The sequence below is a fragment of the Cynara cardunculus genome (assembly GCF_001531365.2).
Source record: "Cynara cardunculus var. scolymus isolate 2C chromosome LG 6, CcrdV1, whole genome shotgun sequence".
NCBI lineage: Eukaryota > Viridiplantae > Streptophyta > Magnoliopsida > Asterales > Asteraceae > Cynara > Cynara cardunculus.
Window position 1 is genome coordinate 6357914 of NC_037533.1, and position 595 is coordinate 6358508.

Genomic DNA, 595 nt, shown 5'->3' on the forward strand with positions numbered 1-595 from the left:
CCGCCTCCTCCTAAGGCTTCCCTCAATGCCAAGTCCCCGCCGCCTCCTCCTAAGGCTTCCCTCAATGCCAAATCCCCGCCGCCTCCTCCTAAGGCTTCCGTCAATGCCAAGTCCCCACCACCTCCACCTAAGGCTTCCGTCAATGCCAAGTCCCCACCACCTCCACCTAAGGCTTTCGTCAATGCAAAATCCCCCCCACCACCACCTAAGGCTTCCGTCAATGCCAAGTCCCCACCACCCCCTCCGAAAGCTTCCATCAATGCTAAGTCCCCACCACCGCCACCTAAGAATTCTTAAGTGTATAAGCCTCCACCTGTTTCTTTCAGTGCCACTAAGAACCCCATATTTCTTCTCTAGTTAAAATCCTCATATATGTCAAATGTCAATAAGTTCGATCTCACCATAAAATTCACGTTAAATATCGACAAGGAACGACACAATGTTAAGTTGGAGGGTATACTGAATCCCCAAAGTTGGATGAAGAATAAGCAAGGATTAGGTTTTTGTGTGTCATCTTTGTCATGTAGTTGTTGTATATTTCATATGTGTGTCTGCTCATTATATATAGATACTTACATTTATGTATGTGTAACAT

At 46.2% G+C, this 595-nt stretch overlaps 1 protein-coding gene across 1 annotated transcript in view; it reads left to right on the forward strand.

Moving 5' to 3' along the window:
* Positions 1–297, forward strand: part of LOC112514097 (formin-like protein 20) — a 2209-nt gene extending 1912 nt beyond the window's left edge. The window contains exon 3 of the mRNA XM_025120431.1: positions 16–297. Within this exon, the coding sequence (XP_024976199.1) occupies positions 16–297 (282 nt within the window). The remainder of the gene's footprint in view (positions 1–15) is intronic.
* The last annotated feature ends 298 nt before the right edge of the window (positions 298–595 follow it).